Consider the following 16,898-nt stretch of genomic DNA (forward strand, 5'->3'; position numbering starts at 1 on the left):
TCCGAAATAGACTTCATCCAACAGGTTCACACTGATACCATCATCACGAGCAAGATGACCGTCAACGTATTTTCGGTCCCCGTCTTCCTCGTCGTTTTCCGCGAGTCTTTGGAGACTGGCATCATTGTCTCTGTTCTCCTCGCTTTCTTGAAGCAGACCCTCGGAGGCCCCGGACGCGATGTCACTGTCTACAAAGCTCTTCGTAAACAGGTGAAGTCTTGGCCTAGGTTTTGTCCTTTTGCGAACTTCGTCGCGTTATGCTAATTCGTCACGCGACGCAGGTCTGGATGGGAACCGCCCTCGGCCTCACCCTCTGCATCATAGTCGCGGCCGCTATCATCGGAGTCTTCTACGGAGTCGGTCGAGACAGCTGGCAAGCGCACGAATACTACTACGAAGGCTCGTTTGCTCTTTTCGCATCCATCATTATCACGCTCATGGGAGTTGCTCTCCTTCGAGTTGGCAAGCTGCAAGACAAATGGCGCGCCAAACTTGCCAAGGCCATGGAGCCCCAAGCAAAGACAACGACCTCGACGTTTGGCTCTCGATTCAAGCGGAACCAGGAGAAATACGTCATGTTCTTCCTACCCCTCATCACTATTTTGCGAGAGGGAATTGAGATGATCGTTTTCATCTTCGGCGTCACTTTCGCAGCACCTGCTACTGCCGTACCCCTCCCGGTCGTGGTTGGTTTGATCGTTGGTGTTTTTGCGAGCTACCTCCTCTACAAGTAAGAATTATTATCACACCAGAATGGTCGGCCAGAAGGCTCTAACGAGAAATCTTCAGGAGCGGATCTACTTCCAAGATTCAAATCTTCCTCGTCGCCTCTACCTGCTTGCTCTACATCGTCGCTGCTGGTCTGTTTTCGCGCGCCGTGTGGTTCTTCGAAGCACAGGAATGGAACACAGCCGTCGGTGGTGATGCGGCTGAGGTTGGCGCAGGTCCTGGATCCTACGATATCGACAGAAGTGTTTGGCACGTTAACGTAAGTACCCAAACTCGCGCTGCAATGGGACCTGTGATCGCGAGACTGACTTCTTGCAGTGCTGCAGCCCTCAGTTGAACGGTGGCGGTGGCTGGGGTCTCCTGAATGCCATTTTCGGCTGGAACAACTCTGCCACCTACGGATCTGTCATCTCGTATAATGTCTACTGGATCTTTGTCATTTGCTGGCTTGTGCTTCTGAGATTCCACGAAGTCAATGGTCACTGGCCCCTCATGAAGCCAAAGACTGCTGGCAAGGTCGAGTCCGCTGAGGAAATGCCAGGAACATCTACGCCTACTGAACACTCTGTCAACGAACCCAAGAAGGATATGTCAACCACTACAAGCGCACTGAAATAATTAGGCACGATGGCGGGCTCGGGGTTTATTTGGTTTGGAGATCTTTGTGCTGCCGGATCTCATCCATGGAGGGGACGAAAACTTTGGTGGAGGGGCACACACACTCTCAAGACTTCGGTCCCTATACCAATACTCTGGATTTTTTGGCTCATTTACCTAGTAATTCAAATAAATATCTGAATAGTCATCAACCTTCTTGCCTCTTTCACTAGCCTCAAACCTTCGACGACTTTCAGTCCAAGTCTATAGCAATCAACCATGTGGCGAACCCGCTCTTATGTTGGACAATATTTGTTTACTCAGTCTGTATCCTTTCCTCAGACGTGTCACTGGTTTAATTTCTAGCAGTTTCCTTAGAGGATAGCCTTCAATGCCCTTCGTGGCCCAGCCAAGCATTTGGACCCCGCTCCATGTTGTCCCATGAACACGCGAGCAATCGTACGGGGCCATGGTATGAAATGTTTTCTCATCGCATTACTCGGTAAGGAATACAGCCACACCTGCATGAGGCATAGGTTTAGATCTACTAGCCTCTACCTGGACCCAGCGGCCCACCATCCTTCGGATAGTAGCGTTCTACAAGATAGGAAGACTACAGCGTGTGACTAGGAGGATCCGCTGAGGGGAGCTGCAGAAATGCAGAAAAAGTAACTTCAGTGGGATATTTACCCAACCTCCACTAGCATCAGAAGACTTTTTGAGGCCGAAGCGATGTCATTCCACGGGTACGCAGAGACATTGCTTCATATCAAACGCGACTGGGTGACGCGGGCTTCCTCCCGGGTGGGACTTTGACCAGAACGTGGCGTAGGCTGTAGCTATGATCCCTCGGCCTTCCGAGGTGTCAACTCGGCGATAGATACCAGGCCACTTCGAACTTAGTAAGCCATGCTCAACTCGGACCACTGCCATTTTCTTGGGGGTTCATTGCCTGTTCTGTAAACCATGACAAAGATACTTAGTAGACTATGTGCGAATAGGTCGGCGACAATATGGGCGATCAGTGTCCACAGTCGGGCACCTGGTCACTATCTTCCTGACATCTCCCCGCAAGCCAAGGCGGATGGTTTGCCGGGACTATGCGGCAGCCAGCCTTCTTGCTTTCACTACAGGTCTTCCCAAGAACTTGGTAACCATAGTCCCCTGTAGAGTCCGTCTTTTTCATTACACCCCCACGATTGTCAGCAAATCCATCTATACTGGTATTGGCTTGGGAAAACTCCACCGAAATCGCACTTCCAACCCCTTGATCCTTACCGACTTTCACTGGGATTCGGCAGGTATGAGAGGGTCTTTGCAAGAACCCGTGTCATCTCAAAAGAGACATCGATTCGAGGTCGAACCATCATAGTCACAACTTGGAAAAAGCGTCCACGGCTACTACGTTGTAAGTCCCCACGGTTTCATTTATTTTTGCCTACTCTCCATACTTGTTTCTAGACGGTTTCTGGGGCGAACGACATGCCTTCTAACACCGAATATCCGCGTGCGCCCGGGTTAAGCCGTGTGGCCTCAGTTGAATTACACCGCACTGCTTTCCAGGTGGATTACACTTGAAGGGCCACCTACATTAGGTGCCAGGATTGCCAGGACGCGTGGTCATGTTAGCCATTAGCATGGCGAATTCTGCGTACAGTCCGTTAATTCCATGGACGAGCACACTTTGCCTCGAGGTATCCACGAAGCCGCAGGCCTTATGTTTCTAGAATTTCGCCCTCCACCAACACTATTATCAACTTCACAGTAAGTAAGTAGACACCAAAAGATTCCCTGTGTACACGTGGGCTCGATCTCTCTTGTAATTGGTTCAACAGGAGGATTTAGTCGGCTTTTGAACGATCTTCTCGTGGGTCATTGTTTAGAAATCCAGAATAAGGGCCCAATCTTGTCCCACTGTGTAGACGTTTGTCTGTAATCGTTATCTTGAAGTACGCGGAATAGCCTATTTGCGTGTTGTACAAAAGTGGCCCAAGAAAGGTTACCCGAGGCTCTTTATCTCATGCATCCAACATGCGTTCCGCCCGGTTTCAACGAGACGCTGTGAGGTCACGGCGGACTACATTAACACCGTCTTTCTGAGAAAATGAGATATGAGCCTTTGTGACCTAGAACTAGCTAGAGCATGTTGAATTCTTGCAAGCGACTTTTACACATGGCGGGGACCTTGCCACTCTATTCCAAAATCTAAAGTTATTGCAACCGCCAATGTGAGGTAATGTCAGACATGATTAAGAAACATGGTTGCGACTAAAAGACAGGGCTCGGTCGTACGAGCTCAAAACTGCTCGGAGTTGCGATCTCGGAGTTATGGTCAAAAAAGCTTGTCAAGTGGTGCCCCCCCCCCCCCCCCCCCACCCCCCCCCCCACCCCCCCCCCCCCCCCCACCACCACCCGCCCCCGCGCACACCACCCAGGTCAGGCGGGCACGCACAAGATGGAGCTGGGGGGTGGGCGGCAGGGGGGGTGCAAAAAAGCTGGTCGCGGGGTGCCCCCCCCCCCCCCCCCCCCCAAAAAGCCAAGTCGGACAGACCCGAAGCACCGGTTGGGGCTGAAGCCGGGACGGTTTTCTGATTAGCAGGACTAAAAACATGGGCTGAAAAACTTTTATTCCCGATCCCACTTTGGCACGGCTGTTGAATGCTTTGTCGATTGGTTGAGTCGAATGGGTATCCGTAGCGTCTGTTCACACCCCCAGATGCCTTTCTCAGACCTAGTTTCGAGTATCCACGTGGAGCGGAGAGCTGTACCCGCTTTTTAAAACTATGACAAGCAACTTCCACATTCATTCCTTCGCTCAACGATGATTCGTTCCTTTCTACGGTAACTGTTTCCACGCCCAAAGTCCTGATACGCAACCGACACGGCTCCAAACGACCGTCGTTCATATGAGCCTTCTTTGACTGCAGAGAAGTGTTCACGTCGGCTCTTGTTTGACGGGAATACATGATGTAGTTTAATTCCTTCACATGGCATCTACAATATTCCATGGTTTGGAAAATACTAGGATAGTGAAAAAGGTTGCTTTAGGCATCGTTTGTCGTGACAACCTGCCGAAATTAGGCTTTGGACCCTGCAATTAGTCTCCTCTGACGTACGAGGTCCCAAGCGGCCGCCCAACAGACTTTTTACTAGCCTGTTTTATCCGTCGCAATTCCTCCGATGACTCCGGCAAAGTTAGGATCGTGTTTTTCTCAAGGACGGAATCAGAAAGATCTAACGAGCCCACAAGGCGAGATATCATTCCGTGGTCCATTATCAAATCCACCAAAGCCGCTGGAACCTTGGGAATTGTTGGGGGCGTACGTGAAGAAAGCCTTCAAGTGGGTACCAGATGGCGATAGAATTCGTAAGCGTAGAGTCCTCGAACCTACCAACCTCACACATGGCAACTTGTTGGACATATTCGTGGGTCCTCATGGTCTCTTGGATACCCACTGGCACCTACCCGAAGAATTCAAATCTCCTTTCTCGCGTCAAGAAGTCAATAAGTCACACAAGTCACTGGTAAGTAGATCGACATCGAAAGCGAGTCATTTCTTTTCAAGATACGATCCAGGCCAGAACCTAACCCGCCGGCGTGTGTGGCTCTAGCGCGAAAGATTATCTAGACATCTGATTAGATCCAATCAGGGCCATCATGAAGCTAATGATTGACTTTTCCATGTCACATTCAGCCGTCCGATGTTCGCAGTCTCGCGAGCGATGCGGTATTTTCGGTGGAAACATGATACGAAAATGAGGTTCTCGACCAAGGAAGTTGTCCGTGATTGAAATCAGTGCATCTGATAGTGGAACAAGGGATGAACGTTCCGCACTTTGACCATTTTGCTGGAGCTAGATTGATACGTAGGCAGAGCTTTATTTTCTTATTTTCTTTACCGAGATCTGATATAAGTGTATGAGGAAACTCGCCAAATCCTCTTAAGGTGCGGTAGTTTGGTCCGAGAGAGTGTGCCACTTTTGCTCATATCAATATCGCTGTCGACTGGACGCTTTGTTCAACACTCAATGTTGGCAAACATGATCGAATCCCGTGCAGCCAAGCAACCGAAGCCGCCCAACGCACGACAGCTCTTGAATGAGTGGAATGTCAAGGTATATGCGGGAGTAGTGGCAGGTGTCATTGCGGCTCTTGTTATCTACCATTGGGCGCAATGGATCAAACGCAGAACATCAAAGTCACCAAGAACTGGCTCGTCATCGCCCCTTGCCAAGGCTTCTATGTAGGACTATCGTCAGAAATCACTTGGCGCTCGATCAGCCCTAACAACCGGCAGGAAGATACGAAGCCTACTGGTTCGCAAGGTGCCGGGGTTTCCAACGGGAGGCCATGCCTTGCTGACTATTGCTTTCGTCGGCGTCAACATTGTCATGTCTTTTCATCATGTTGACAAGGCAAAGATGAGCAATTTTGCTGCAAGATTTGGATGGTCAGACTTTAAGGGTCCCTTTGCCACCTTGTTGGGTGCTGACATTTCATGTACAGGATGTCGACGGCGAACATGGCGCTTTGCGTCTTCTTCGGTCTGAAAAATACCCCCCTCGGTGTCTTGACCGGACACTCCTACGAAAGACTCAACTTCTTCCACCGTCTAGCCGGGTACGCGGCCGTACTTCAGATGCTTCTTCACGCCATCTTCTACATGGTATACTACGGAATGCAGGACCGGTGGAGCACCCTGCTCGAAGTGCAAAATTGGGAGGGCATTGGCGCAGGCTTTGCCATGCTCCTCCTGCTCATGGGCTTGGCAAGAAATCTTGGCTACGAGTGGTTTTATGTGAGCCACCTGGTGGGATTCCTGCTGGCCGTTATTTTCACTGGGCTTCACAGGCCCTACTGGATATGGAAGATCCCTGTGGCAATGGTTTTCATCGCCGCAATTTGGGGACTTGACCGTCTGATTCGGGGGTCGAGAATGCTGTACAACCTTGTCAACAACAGCGCTACCATTTACCGGTTGCCAGACAATGGTGTTCGTCTGGTCATCAAGAAGCCTCTGTCGGGTGCTACTCCCGGCTCGCACTGCTTCGTTTGGATTCCCGGTGTTCGCCCATTCCAAACACACCCCTTTACCATCGTGTCCAATACCCCTCGCGGGGGGCTGGAGTTGGTCCTCAGCTCCTATGATGGTTTCACCAAGGCTTTGCATGATCTAGCTAACACCGAGGGTGGTACAACTGTGTGGGCTTCTGTTGACGGACCCTATGGAGCGTTCCCTAACCCGAAGAACTACGACAAGGTGGTCTTGATTGCCGGAGGCAGCGGGGCGACGTTTACCTTCGGCCTGGCAACCAGCCTCTTACAGCACTTGGAGTCTGCATCGCACAAACGTGTTGACTTTATCTGGGCCGTCAGAAAGAGGGGTTTGTCTAACTCGATCAACGACACGTGTGGAGTGAACGCTGACGTGTGTGACAGAAAATCTAGAATGGTTCACGGATCACCTTCAGTCACTGAGCCAACACGGCGCAGGGGTGAACGTGTTACTGCACGTTACCCGAGAGGGCTCCACGGCCTCCTTGAGCGAGTCGTCCGAAAATGTCTCGTCGCCCACTTCTCTGAAGTCACCGAACGAGAAGGTTGAAGCTCTTTTACCCGGGTCTGGCGCGGAGCAGAACAAGGAAGCTCTCCCCTCGGCTGCGGCAGTACCACAGGGAGATAGATCGTTGGGTCTTGAGGGGCTGTGCGATATCAAGTTCGACAAGTTGCGGGCTGGGGAGGCCATCACTCAAACGCTGCAGTCAACTGCGCCTGGACAACGGGTGTTGATTGCTGCTTGCGGCCCGCAGTCACTGACCGAGATTGTCCAGAACGCAGCTGCAAACTGTATCGCCACTGGCGACATCAGCATCGAAGTACACTGCGAGAACTTTGGATGGTAATCTTAGGGGTTCGAGTATACACTTCGAGACCATGGCTTGAAAGAAAGCCGTGGACATTCGTGACAACGGATGGCTTTTATGACTGGTCAAGAAACCAGCACGACAGGAGTGTTCATCGCAGCGACTTCAGTATGATACAAGATGTTTCACTAGTCACTCATAGAGGTGACCATTAAATCCATGAACTTTTCGCCTGTAAGCCTCATTCTTAATCCCAGTGAGATTCACAATTTTTCGGAACTGCACGATGTAAAGATCCGGGCATGGGATAGAAAACGGTATACCATCTTCCGGCATGGAGCACGTGGGCAATCTGACCAGCTTTGGAAACCTTATGAAATTATTGATGACCTCTAACGTAGCAAAGAAACGGCTTCCCATAGTTCCATGGCTAGTTGATTCCCTAGCATGGGTCTAAATTTAGCTGGTGTGAGCGGAGAGCTCGGTCGTTGTGGCAGGATTGGCAATCCAGACATGACAAGTGCCCCCTCGCTCGGTCTCCGGGCATCTAGGAGCTAAATCCGAGCCCCTTGACAGCTTCGAGATTTCACATTCAAACGATCAGCTAGTACGAATACTCTTTAGGTCGAATATCTCAACAAATCAGCACCTGCCTGGGCAGATTCCTCGAAAGAGACCTTGAAATGTGACGTGTAACATGTTAGATACAAGCTATCAACGCTATGATTGACTCCCCAAGCAGGTATTCGCTTTTGGTCCCCTGACCATGAAATGAGAAGCCATCTCTACCTACTGTACATCAATGCGTGCTAGTCTGCACCATTACTTGTAATACAAATGTGATGATTGGTGGGTTCGGCTGAAGTCTTTTGGCCCGAATGTACTAAACGGGGAATGTATTTCAGCATACAGAATCTTGCCGAAGCTTGGTTGAACTGTGGCGATATCCTTGTTTGCCCACACCCGCCCAGAAAGCGGAATCTTCGCTTCGAGGGGCCCAAGCCCAGCCAGCGCCTCCACTAATAGGTAGATGATAGAAGCGGAACGCAACGTAAGATGAGGTAGCGCCGATAGCGAAAGCGAACAAAATATCGAAGCCGTGGTGTTGGAAGTCGTACCATCTGGAAGCGCAGATAAAGATACACAACGCGAATGGAACAAGGGTGAGGACCACAAGATAGATGGGTGGAGCTGCTGCTTGTCTTCGAAACGGCATGACCTGCTCAGGGAGCCTGCCCGCCTGGCCTTCTCCCGCCAAGCTCTCCCCATCGATGCGCGAAGGGAAAGCAGAGTGATGGGTAGGCCCCAGATGTACCCCCTGAGGTGCCCACGGCGCGGCTACCCCAAGTTTGCTCGCCAAGAAGAGCATGAGATAGATGAGTCCTGAAGCTGCGACGGATGAGTGTCCAGACGGAAAGCTGCGGAACCCCTCATCAATAACACTCTTGTCAGGGTTGGTGCAGATGTCGGCCGATACGAGCTGTCCCATTGCGACGGTGGTGGTGTTTGATATGCCACCAACAATGTACCGGGCCAGATTGTCGAGATCGGGCTGGCAGCGGGCCAATGCATTCGGTCGAGGTTTCCCGAGTAGGTTCTTTGTTGTGCTCACGATGAACCAGGTCGTCACGACCGAGAGGATGAGTCCCAGCCATCCTGCGTGCACCTCCCAAATCTTCCTACTCCAGACAAGGGACCTTGGAGTATCTCTGGGAACTGTTCCCCCGGGTACGAATAGTATGACTACTCCAAAGATCACAACTATCGGTAATGCGACGCTCAGGAGCAGTAGATTCGTCACAGAAACGGTATCGCTGTGAAGCGGAAAGCTGATATCTGGGTTCTCCAGGTTAAAAGGCCGTTTTTGTGGCGACAGATTGCCAAGCAGCAGGCCTGCCACGGCAAATGCGATGAGTAAAACCCAATCGATGGCATAGGATAGAATCAAGATAAAATTCCCCATTGTCTGGCGTTTGCGATGTATGCCGCTGGGATCCGAAATCGATGAATAAGGTCGACGGGATTCAAAGGGACCACGGTTCTGGAGGTCCTCGAGGGGAATATCGAGCATTCTGTTGTCCAAGCCGAAACGCAATGAGCTGAGTATTGTTCAAATTCATAATATTGAAAGCGGGATTCAACATCTATATTTATGTGCAGCTCACAATGGCTGCGTTCGAATGTGACTTAGACCTGGATGCAGGGACAGCGCCTCTTCCCTAGACTCGCCCGGTTGAGTCGCCGTCTCATTCCCCGCCACATGACAGGCGCACTCTACTCCAACCTCACATACGCGTAGCTTAGCAAGCCAAAAATGGCCTAATACTAGACCGCACCCATTGAGGCTGTGTTTTGCTCTGGACAAGGTCTTAATTTTGTATCAGTTGGGGAAAGGGGCTACAAGAGCGGCACAGATCGTCGGGGCCTAAAAATGGCCAGTGACCTCCTCCGTACTGGACGGACCTCTCATCTCCCCGACAGCGAGAGTTTTGACTTGACTACTGATACTTTATTTGTCTGTCAGATTTGGTCCAGAAACCTGTACCGCCAACTTCACTTATACTTTTACTCCCTTCAACAACACTTACCAGACACTTCCTGGAATCGAAGCTTGCTTTGAATGATACCCACATAACCAATGCTATTCTGCTGACGCGTTCCATAAGCCACTTGCCATTGGAGAATTCCAAGTTGTAGATGCCTGGATGTGTAACTCATACCTTGATTGGTGGATATCATCCCGTGAATATTGAAGATTCACGTTGCCTCAAATGTCCCTGAAGTCATATCATCGACCGTAGAGGCTTCGCATAGAGCACTCGAGAGTCCAGACCTTTTGCAGCCCCAGCGCCTCTCTCGTGTCGACAGAAGATCCGCATAAGACGGCGGCGGTTACACCTGGCGCGTACGGTATTAGAAGCGAGGCAGCGTAACACAGCCCCTGACATAGATGATGACTCGGTATGTAGGAAAGTGACTATCCTGCCACTCTAGGCTCAAGTCTCACAGGGTGGGCAGTGATGGGCTGGCGGGTGGCGCTTTCTCCTCGTATCGAACGCTGCGATGATTGATGCTTCTTTGAGGTGTCTCGCAGTCTCAGGGGCTCACACTGTCCCAGCTTTCTTCCCGGCACGAGGCTTTGATGGAGCTAGAGGAATACTACATCCGTCAAAAATCAGCTTTCGGAAAGATTGAAAGCAAACTCTCAAAGTCTCTGCCTTAACCATTGTGCAAGAACTTGGTCAAGTTCTGGTAACGTCTTGAATGTTACTGTGTACATTTACTTCCGGGAACTTGTCAGTAAGCAATATATCGTGGCCTAGGTTTCAAACGGAAAAGAAGATTCCTAAGACAAGGAGTGTGGAAATATCTAGCTCGATGTTGCGGGTGGCTGTCTGGGGCGTGTGGGCACAATGCGTCGAGAAGGGCAGCACGTGGTCAGAGAACCAACCACCTCTTGGCAGGGCAGTCCCGCTACCAGATCTTTCTAACTGCTGCAAGTCCTCAGATCATCCTGTCTTTTCATCCTGTCTTTTGAAACTGCTCGGAATCTCAAAGAAGAATCTAGATAATCGCTGCTACTTTGCCAAAAATCATGATTCTCCGAAAAGAACAGCCTACATCCCTTTTTCCTTACAGGTACCTTAGCCAGGACGGTGAGTCCATCTCCTTTTGCCGCCATCCCCAACGTCATCAAACATCCACATGCTCCCAAGCAGAGAGATTCGTTGTGCTGAACGTTCAGATCTCACTGAGGTATCTCCCAATTGCACTGTTGATAGCGATCTATTGCATGTTGCCATCTTAGGCTCTTTGGCTAACTTACGTTAGGGTGGTAGCAGACTTTGCCATTGGCAAGATCAAACAAACACCATCCATACCTTCGCTGCGCGACCGCTCGTTTCCATTTGACAGCCTGCCTTTGATCTCAATTGTTTGAACAGTCCTCCGAGCTGATTATCGAACATCGAATAAGGAATATTCAAGTATCCTACGACGCCCGTCACGTCAAACAAAGCATTGCCAGCTATGGCATCATCATACGATTCTTTTTCCTATCCCGTTCCAAAGGATGCTCCAGCCAAATTCGGTCACGGGTCTTTCGCGAATACAGGCGATGGCTACTATGAAGGAGAAGCAAAGGACTGCACTGTTGCTGAAAAAGTTGGATCGAAGCTGCTGGATTGGCATTCTTCACGAAGAGCGACAACAGAACTTCGGGTTAATCGTGGAACACCATCGTATTCGCACATCATACCCTTGAACGAAAGCAATATCTCAGGAGGCTCAACAAAATCTCGTGGGCCTTTGAGTGAATTTGAGCAGCTATTGCAGCTTGGCCTGGGCTATCCAATGATTGGCTCCATGGAGCATTTTGGCCGACTTCAGGCTCCAAACCCAATTGCCGAAGGCAAGGGAACTTTCGATACTCCGCTGACCAAGTGACAGATAGCTATGAATCTTGATACGATTCCGGCTACTATTTCCCTGAGAGAAGGGTGCCATGGCACAGCATCATCCGACCTTTTTCTTTCCTTATTTACTGGCAATTGTTTCTTTGCTTCCTTCTTTCCTTCTTTCTTCATCATTGAAAGTTCAATGATCCCAATGACATCCAGCCGCGGCTCAGTAAATGTCTTCATCCTACCTAATGCTGCGAGGCCTTCAGGATTATGGCGTAGTTGACTCGATGTTTCTAGTATCCTTCTCTTTTCTGTTTCATGTCAATTGGGCACCCATCGTGGAAGACCTTTTGCCGAATCTGGCTGCGAATCTTTATCGAGTGCCTAGAGGGCTGGTCACATTGTGATCTATTCGATTTGAAGTAAACCAGAAAATGGATGTCCTGAGCCTTATCCCTTGGATTCAGCTCGCTTGATCGAGTAAAAATACATTCAGCACAACCTTGTCGATGACAAGTGCGTGATTGAAAACATACTCTCTTCGCTTACAGAATGGCAACCTTCCCAGACGATATCGCAATATCAAACATTTAATTTTGTTGTTGGAGTTGTGCGAACTATCCCTTTCGTCTTAGAATTAAGAAATAGTCAGTTTCCTTGATTCACTTCCCCTGGCCGAGACCCATATCAGTCAGAATCATATCGGCCGCTCTTCTTGGTCAATTGGCATGATTCTATGCGTAGGTGATACAGCGACTCACTTTGGACAGTTCTCCTAAAGGGCAGGCTTGCATTAACTTTCAGTCCTGCGATTTGTTAAGGCAAGAAGCAAACAGATGACGCTTGGGCTAGCCTTGGTAACCGACTACTACGAATGTACCCTGATTACAGTCTTAAGACTGTGCTTTTTTGGTGCTGAGCTTGATTTCAAAGAAATTCATTCCAGGTACGCGGGAATGGAGCTTGGGAATGACTGCGCTGGCAACTCGCCCTACTATGTCTTCCACATCTTCTTGCGAAAGCCTTCTCCAACATGTGCGGCTCCCTTTCCAGCTATGCCGCCGGACGCCTGGAAAACACTCATCGAGTCTCAAAGAGAAGTCATCCTCGGTTAAAGCACTCCGAGAGTTTGATAGCCAGAGTGAAAGGTTAGACAGCCTCATCTCGGCACGATCCTCAGCAGCATGACTCGAGGTCTCTGGTCCAAGCCTCTCTGGTGGAGATTAATTGCCTTGCATCCTATCACATGAGCTTGCGAGACCGATGCAAGTCAGGATGGTCCTGTGTCTTACCTCTAAGTTAAAGTCTATCACAATGGTTCGTCCAAAACATCACTATCTCCAAGCTAGACCATCAGGAACCGCACAGCTTGGCATATCTGAGCGCTTACTTAGATATAGTAAAACCTCAGAGACAAATAGATTTGATTACAGCGCCGCAGTCATTGAAGAGAGATGTGTCCCATGGAAGGATGGGATATAAGTACATCTTCCACACCCGGCCGCTTGAACAGTGAGATATGGTTTCATGACAAAACCTGTCGAGTCACCCCAAGCGTCAAAGATGTTAACCCATATTGTCTTCCTTGCGTAAGAACGCCGCATCTGAAAATGGTCGAGCCAAAGAATACATATACTGACGCACACCAAGGACCCTCGCGGCGGGTACCCTCGCCCAGCAGGAGATCAGCTGCTTCTGTCGCGAACAGGCATCCAAAAAAGTCCGCGTTGACTGGACGACATCTGCATGCCACGACCAAGGCTATATGAGTAAGTCATTCCCTTGAGTATCACCATAGTGGAAACAGACTGCTAACAGAAGGCACAGGAGGCGATGCAGTAAGCTAACGATCCAGCATCCCCGCTGCAGTCCCAAGTCTGCCCTTTGCTAATTGTGCTTTCTTCTTTCACACAGTGCATTATCGTATCCGACCCTGTGCGAAACAATGACTTCCAAAACGATTGCCTCGAGATCGATGGCTTGCAAACTGCAGAGTGCGGACCATGAGCCGACTTTCCTCAAGAACGACCCATCGCAGAAGAACATGTTGAGAAGGCCGAAAAAATGTACATAAAGCACTGAAGGAAGATGTTCACACGAACAGCGACCAGAAAGGAATGGCTCAACGAAGGGTCTCACATTCATATCGATAGTCATACTAGCCGGAACAGCGCACCACAGTTTCCGCAGTGACATTCGGACCAGTTTCTTCGTCACGAGGATTTCTATCAAAGAAGTGTTGAGCTAATTTACAGAATCGAGAGTGAACTCCTTTACCACGACTGAACCCCCAAGAGACTTCGTAGCATAATTGAACACTGCGAAACGGAACGCTAGGAAGAACTGCCACCTGTTGTGGAGGGGGTAGTCCGGTCCAAGCTGGGTGAAGTTCTCTCCGTCGAGGCTGTACAGCAGCTGGCTCGGGTTATCTGCCTCAACCCCAAAGGTCGGGTGGACGTCTGCGACTATGCGAAGGTAGATGTCCACAGAACCATCGGCAACCTCCGACAGGTCGACTTCAGACTCAGTGGCCGTGGCTACGGTCGTGCCATTGGAGGTCGTCTGCCACCCAGAGCTCTCGGACAAAATAAGATTATGAACCGCGACAAGCTTCAGAGTGCCGCCCTCCTTGCGGAACCCAATGTAAGCGGACTCGTCGCGGAAGATTGAGACGCCTGATACGTCGCCATCAGCCATATTGCCAAGATTCAGTCGGAATGTGCCGCTGCTCTTTGGTCCTTGGATTCTGTGGGCAAGAGTATTTCTTGCTCTGTATAAATCGTTTGTGATAGTTGCCGTATGCAGTGTCAGACCGTCAGGGCCGAGCTCCCAGGCAGAGTTGTCCGGGTTGTGGTTGAAAGCCCATTCGGCTGAGAGAACAGGGCTATCGAAGTTGTCGGTGTACGCTCCAGCTGCCTTCACCTTCTTCTCCGTCTCAATAGGCATCGGATACGTCTTGCCCCAGCCTCCGGCCTCATCCGTAACAATTTGAGGCCAGCCTTCTTCGTCCCATGTAAGCGGTGCCAGAACCGGGATGCGGCCACTTGGATACGCGTCCAAGAATGACATATACCACCAGTCACCATCAGGGGTATCCACAATGCCTCCCTGATGAGGTGTTCCGGAGTTCGGAATTGGGGATGCCATCCTGTCGAGAACCGTACGATTGGTGTACGGACCCCACGGGTTATCTGCTTTCAACACATGCTGACCATCCGCGGGCTTGGTCAACCAGATGTAATAGCTGGAACCAATGTGATAGAATCTTGCTCCTTCCAGATATCGTACTGGGTCGACCCACACAACCTAGAAAGAGAAGTTAAAGATGCCCTTGCATGTTCCGGATTCGGAACTTACCTCGTTCCTGACCGGCTGCAGCCCATCGGGTGAGAGTTGAGCGACGCTGATGTTGTATCTTCCGTACGCGACATACATAGTATCATCGTCATCAACAAGGACCCCCAAGTCGTAGAAGCATTCTTCGATGGGGGGTTGAGCAATCCAGGGTCCCGCTGGATCACTAGCGGTAAAAATCCAGGTCTTCATTCCGCCAGACTGAATACAACCGTACCAGTAGAACAGGCCATTGCTTTCCCGGTACTTCAAGGAAGAAGCCCAAATGCCGCCTACATAGGCACTGGTGCTGCCATTCAGGTAGTACTCTTCTCCAAAGATGAGCTCAGGTACCGAGTGTCCCACATACTCCCAGTCAACAAGGTTGTAACTCTTGAGCACAGGTGCCCCTGGAGAATAGTGCATCGTCGAAGCCGTGTAGTAGTATGTGTCGTTGACGCGAATGACCTCCAAATCGGCAAGATCCTGCCACAGAACAGGATTCGTGAACGAGGTATCCTGGGCTAGGGCCACAGAGGCCGCTAGCACCAAGGCTGAAAGGAGGGAGAATATCATGTTGGTGGCTGATCTAGATCATAACGAATCGGTACCGAAGTCTCAAGAGACGACCACAGTCGTGATAAGCTTATTATTATAGTGCCCGAAGCTAGCTGATTATGGCCTCAATCATGGCCGAATATTAGCTCTCTTCCCACTCGTTGACACGGATCGACGTGAGCTATTCCACAACGCCGAGAAACGATCACTTTGCGCACAAATAAGACGATTGCGCGAAGTGTGATCCCGGATCAGATCCATCTTGCAATTGGTGCGCAACATCCGAGTTGGGGTTGATCTGGGGCGGCTAAAGGCGGAGGCTGGGGATGCAACTGATGAGGTGAGGGGAACGGACGGAGATTCTCCAGCATCATGCGGGGAAGCGGGCCACGATCATCGTCGCGACGTCCAGACACATTGATCAGTGAAGTGACTGCTTAGCCACGTTTTGCAGGATGACAGATAATGGCCGTAATGGCATTTAGGAAGTCGACAACGGAGTTCCATACAAGTTTCTCTATCCATCTCGACGGATTCCCTAGGCGTGATTGCTCGCTTACCTTGCCCGCAAATTGACTAGATACCTTGAATAAACCTCTAAGTCGTTGACTTGACGGACATGATCCATAGGGCTGTATGGGATGGAAAATACTGCAAGGGTAAGACAGAGCAAGCGATGATATCTGGAGCGCATTCAGGGTGCTATGAGAAGGGGTACATCGGGAAGGTCATCAAGCTGGATTATCTGTGTACTTGACCGCTTCAGCAAGGGCGAATAACCCGTCATCGATTTGGTTCCATCAACTTCCGGGCACCAACAGTTTTGACCTGCCCTCAGTCTTCTCATCTTACCTTACTTACATAATGACTCTCATCAGTAAATGAGGTGACAATCTCTGAGCGATGTCGCCTGCATCAATGCTAAGCGCGCGGTTGCCTCCAAGTTTACGAGTCATTGTTGGGAAAGGGGCGAAAATTCGGGTCTGCTTCCAGAGGCCAAGTCATGCCTTATTGCGGTCCTCAACAGCCTTTGGAAATGAAAGAAACAGAATGATCCGAGAACTCTTCATTATATCCACTTCAAATTTGGTGATGCGATATATTCAACAGAGCAGTAGCCCATGCCCGGAAAGCGCTGCTAGTCACTAGCATGAATTTAAGTCATGGTGAACATACTCTGAGCATAAGGATGTCCTTAATTGACGACTTTCATCTGTCCAGTATAGCCATTGTCCTCTTATGGCAAGCTTGAAAAAGCACGTCAATCAAGGGCGGGGTGGGCACTACACTGCTCCATCAAAGCTGTATCCTCGTACTTGTGACCCACGAAGAATTCATCTTCTCCGATAACAAGCTCAGACTTTCATCTGCCCCGATTGACGAAGCACTCGAGAGGGTTTATAGATGGGATTA

At 50.1% G+C, this 16,898-nt stretch overlaps 4 protein-coding genes across 4 annotated transcripts; 2 read left to right on the forward strand and 2 right to left on the reverse strand.

Moving 5' to 3' along the window:
• Positions 1–54: 54 nt before the first annotated feature.
• CABS01_02715 (plasma membrane iron permease) lies at positions 55–1,347 on the forward strand (the record flags this gene model as incomplete). The annotated part of the gene is made up of 4 exons (XM_060536093.1): positions 55–210; positions 282–730; positions 790–988; positions 1,048–1,347. 4 exons carry the CDS (start codon positions 55–57, stop codon positions 1,345–1,347), a joined length of 1,104 nt encoding a protein of 367 aa, XP_060394005.1.
• A 4,020-nt stretch (positions 1,348–5,367) lies between these two features.
• CABS01_02716 (uncharacterized protein) lies at positions 5,368–7,230 on the forward strand (the record flags this gene model as incomplete). The annotated part of the gene is made up of 4 exons (XM_060536094.1): positions 5,368–5,570; positions 5,625–5,777; positions 5,834–6,711; positions 6,767–7,230. 4 exons carry the CDS (start codon positions 5,368–5,370, stop codon positions 7,228–7,230), a joined length of 1,698 nt encoding a protein of 565 aa, XP_060394006.1.
• An 862-nt stretch (positions 7,231–8,092) lies between these two features.
• On the reverse strand, positions 8,093–9,262 carry CABS01_02717 (uncharacterized protein; the record flags this gene model as incomplete). Its single annotated transcript, XM_060536095.1, has 1 exon — positions 8,093–9,262. The coding sequence occupies one exon, from the start codon at positions 9,260–9,262 to the stop codon at positions 8,093–8,095; it is 1,170 nt and encodes a 389-aa protein (XP_060394007.1).
• A 4,576-nt stretch (positions 9,263–13,838) lies between these two features.
• CABS01_02718 (glycosyl hydrolase family 43) lies at positions 13,839–15,503 on the reverse strand (the record flags this gene model as incomplete). Its single annotated transcript, XM_060536096.1, has 2 exons — positions 13,839–14,900; positions 14,952–15,503. The coding sequence occupies 2 exons, from the start codon at positions 15,501–15,503 to the stop codon at positions 13,839–13,841; spliced, it is 1,614 nt and encodes a 537-aa protein (XP_060394008.1).
• Between the last annotated feature and the right edge of the window lie 1,395 nt (positions 15,504–16,898).

Source organism: Colletotrichum abscissum (assembly GCF_030869225.1).
Source record: "Colletotrichum abscissum strain IMI 504890 chromosome Unknown Scaffold_5.1, whole genome shotgun sequence".
Classification (NCBI taxonomy): Eukaryota; Fungi; Ascomycota; class Sordariomycetes; order Glomerellales; family Glomerellaceae; genus Colletotrichum; species Colletotrichum abscissum.